The sequence below is a fragment of the Fusarium vanettenii genome (genome assembly GCF_000151355.1).
Source record: "Fusarium vanettenii 77-13-4 unplaced genomic scaffold NECHAsca_93_unmapped, whole genome shotgun sequence".
NCBI classification, from domain to species: domain Eukaryota; kingdom Fungi; phylum Ascomycota; class Sordariomycetes; order Hypocreales; family Nectriaceae; genus Fusarium; species Fusarium vanettenii.
Window position 1 is genome coordinate 52,677 of NW_003315796.1, and position 2,754 is coordinate 55,430.

At 37.0% G+C, this 2,754-nt stretch overlaps 1 protein-coding gene across 1 annotated transcript; it reads left to right on the top strand.

Annotated features, from left to right (window-relative positions):
* Window positions 1-680: 680 nt before the first annotated feature.
* NECHADRAFT_89070 (uncharacterized protein) lies at window positions 681-1,213 on the top strand (the record flags this gene model as incomplete). Its single annotated transcript, XM_003039544.1, has 2 exons — window positions 681-692; window positions 734-1,213. The coding sequence occupies 2 exons, from the start codon at window positions 681-683 to the stop codon at window positions 1,211-1,213; spliced, it is 492 nt and encodes a 163-aa protein (XP_003039590.1).
* Window positions 1,214-2,754: the final 1,541 nt, after the last annotated feature.

Consider the following 2,754-nt stretch of genomic DNA (forward strand, 5'->3'; position numbering starts at 1 on the left):
TCTTTATTAATATAGTTACTAAGTTAAATTATATTATAAGAAGTCTTCGAGAGCGGATTTACCACATATAATATTATCTTAGGCTTCGAGAAGTTAGGAATCTATCTATTAAATCCTAAGCTAGCGATAATATACCTTGCTAAAAAGTAGCTTTAGTCGAAGTAGGCTATTAACCCTATTTTTTCCTTGCTTCTTCCTTATAACGCCCGCTTCTAGATCGCCGTAGATACCGTATAGCGCCTCTTAGATCGCTATGGCGATATCTTTAGCTCTCTAATGCATACTAGGCTTCGTTAGATACGCAATGTAGTTATAGAAGCTATAATGCTTAAGTCTATAATTACTACTTATGTAGATAACCGCTGGGCTCGAATTAAGAAGCGATATAATGCTAAGAAGAGAGGGAAGAGAGCGAGGCTAATAGGCGATTTCTCTTATAATATTAGTCTATAGGAGATTCGAGATTAGTAGGAGGAAGTTATCGCGGAATCGCAAAAGAAGGAAGAAAAGGCATAGGTCCGAGTGGCTCGCAGCCTCGTGATATAGGAGATAAAGAAGATTAAGGACAAATAGAGGGAGAATAAAGAGATCATAGTTAATGGTATAAAAAAGAAGTTATTATAGGCTTAGTAGCTAGAGCATATAGGGAAGGATATTAAGTATTATTCTATGGAGACGCAATGTTTAACTATGTATTAGATGCTTACCTAAAAGCCTAATAGCTTTATAATAGATACGCAATTGCCGCAAGAAGTCACTAAAGTTATTCACGAAGCTAGCTTTGCCCCGAAACCGCTTAGCGCGATGGATTGGACCGCCCTCGCAGGAAGTGACGATAGCGTCACTTTCCAGCTCGACCGGGCTCCTGCCGCCGAAGAAGAAGAAGAAGAAGAAGAGGAAGAAGAGGAAGAGGAAGACCTGCCTCTCTTCGAGCCTCTACAGCAACTATCTTCGCCATCAGAGATGCCTTCATCGCCGCCGGTTACAGCTTCATCAGCATCATCACCGCGGCTACCGTCTTTGCCGCCCGAAACCCCCTCCACGCCGTGCCCGATACGGCCTCAACACCACATATCAGGGATACAAAGGATCACGGGCATCATCAGGCAAGGAAGGGCTACATGAGAAGCCAGCCAAAGGGGCTGAAGAGACGCTATCGCAGCTAAATTTGTATGAGGAACCGTCCAGCAAGGCGGCGGCCTTGGGAGCTTAAGTAACGTGTTAGACAATTGGCTCCACAGGGATCACTGATGGCACCAGTCAATTGATGAGAATTATCTAAAGGACAAAAGAAATTAAACAGCTATGTGTTTAGGCAGAGCTATTTAAGCTTATATCGTTAGGATTGGAATCCTTGATGCGATAAGTTGGATGTAAAACCGGATATATGACCCCAAAGTATGGGCCGCGTTTTATATCCAGTCGCACGAACCTAGTGGTGATATGCGACATAACGGCTTCCATCATAGATATCATTAATATCATCAATATCATCACTTCAGGCATCGCCAATAGCTTTATCCCGCTCCTTTTTAGCTTTAGAAATCACTTTTAACGGTCACTAAAACTCAGAGGATGAAAAAGGCGGCTATTTAAGGGGGAAAAAGGGCCTCGTTGATGTCCCGGATTTTGTGGCTATCCCATAATTTTGTGGCCAACCTAGCTTGCTAGGTTGGCTCTACGGTTGCATATTACCATATAGGTAATAAAACCCTTTTAGGAAGCCTTAACTATATTAAAATACTTAGTAATTTTATAGACCCTTATAAGACTATAGTATTATATACTATCTGGAAGATATCTCTCTATTTTAATAGTATCTCCACTAGGGAATATATTATAATAATTCCTAGTAATATATTATAATTTTTTTACTTACTTACTCACTTACTTATATATATACACTAGCATTAATACCTAGCCTATCGCTACCTCATAGTAGTTATAGGCTATCCCTATTTATTCCTAAAGTAAGCTTAGGTCTATTTATTATAAGATTATATAATTAACCTTATCTTATATATAGATATACCTAATTACGTCTTATCGTAGATATATCTAGATATTCTAAAGATTATAGCCCCTAAATTATACTAATAGAGCTATAATTTTATCCGCGATAGCTACCTAAGGTCTAATCTTTATTTATATTATAATAGATATTAGCCTATAAGTATCCCTATCCTTAATAGCTTATTAATCCTATTTCGAGATATTAAGATAGCCTTTATTTCCTCTGCTATATAGTCTATCGACTTAATAGCCTCTAATTATTTTACGCCCTTATAGATAATTTTCACTAATTCTAGAGATAGCCCTAGCTATATCCTTATAATATCGCGGCCCTTAGTTATATATTAAGATATTAAACTTACCTAGAGTTAGATTATAAGGGGCATAAGGGCGAGCTTATCGCAACTTAGTAAGGCTATGGCTAAATAGAGCTAAAATAAGAGTAAATAAAAGATCTTAATATATCTTATTATCTTCCCTATAAAGCCTAACCCATAGGAAATACTAGATAAAGATAAGGAGCCCTAATAGTCTTTAGCTAGAGAGCTACTAAAGGTCGCTTTATGCCCTTTTATTAATAAGGAATTATTTTTATTTATTTACTTCTAGTTTAATAATATCTTCTTCCCTTAGTTTAAGGAAAAGCCTATCTTTTCTTTTATTCTTTAATTTAATAAGAGATTTATTTAAAATGCCTATATTAAAGAGGGTATTATAGAGCTAAGTAACCTTAACTAAGAG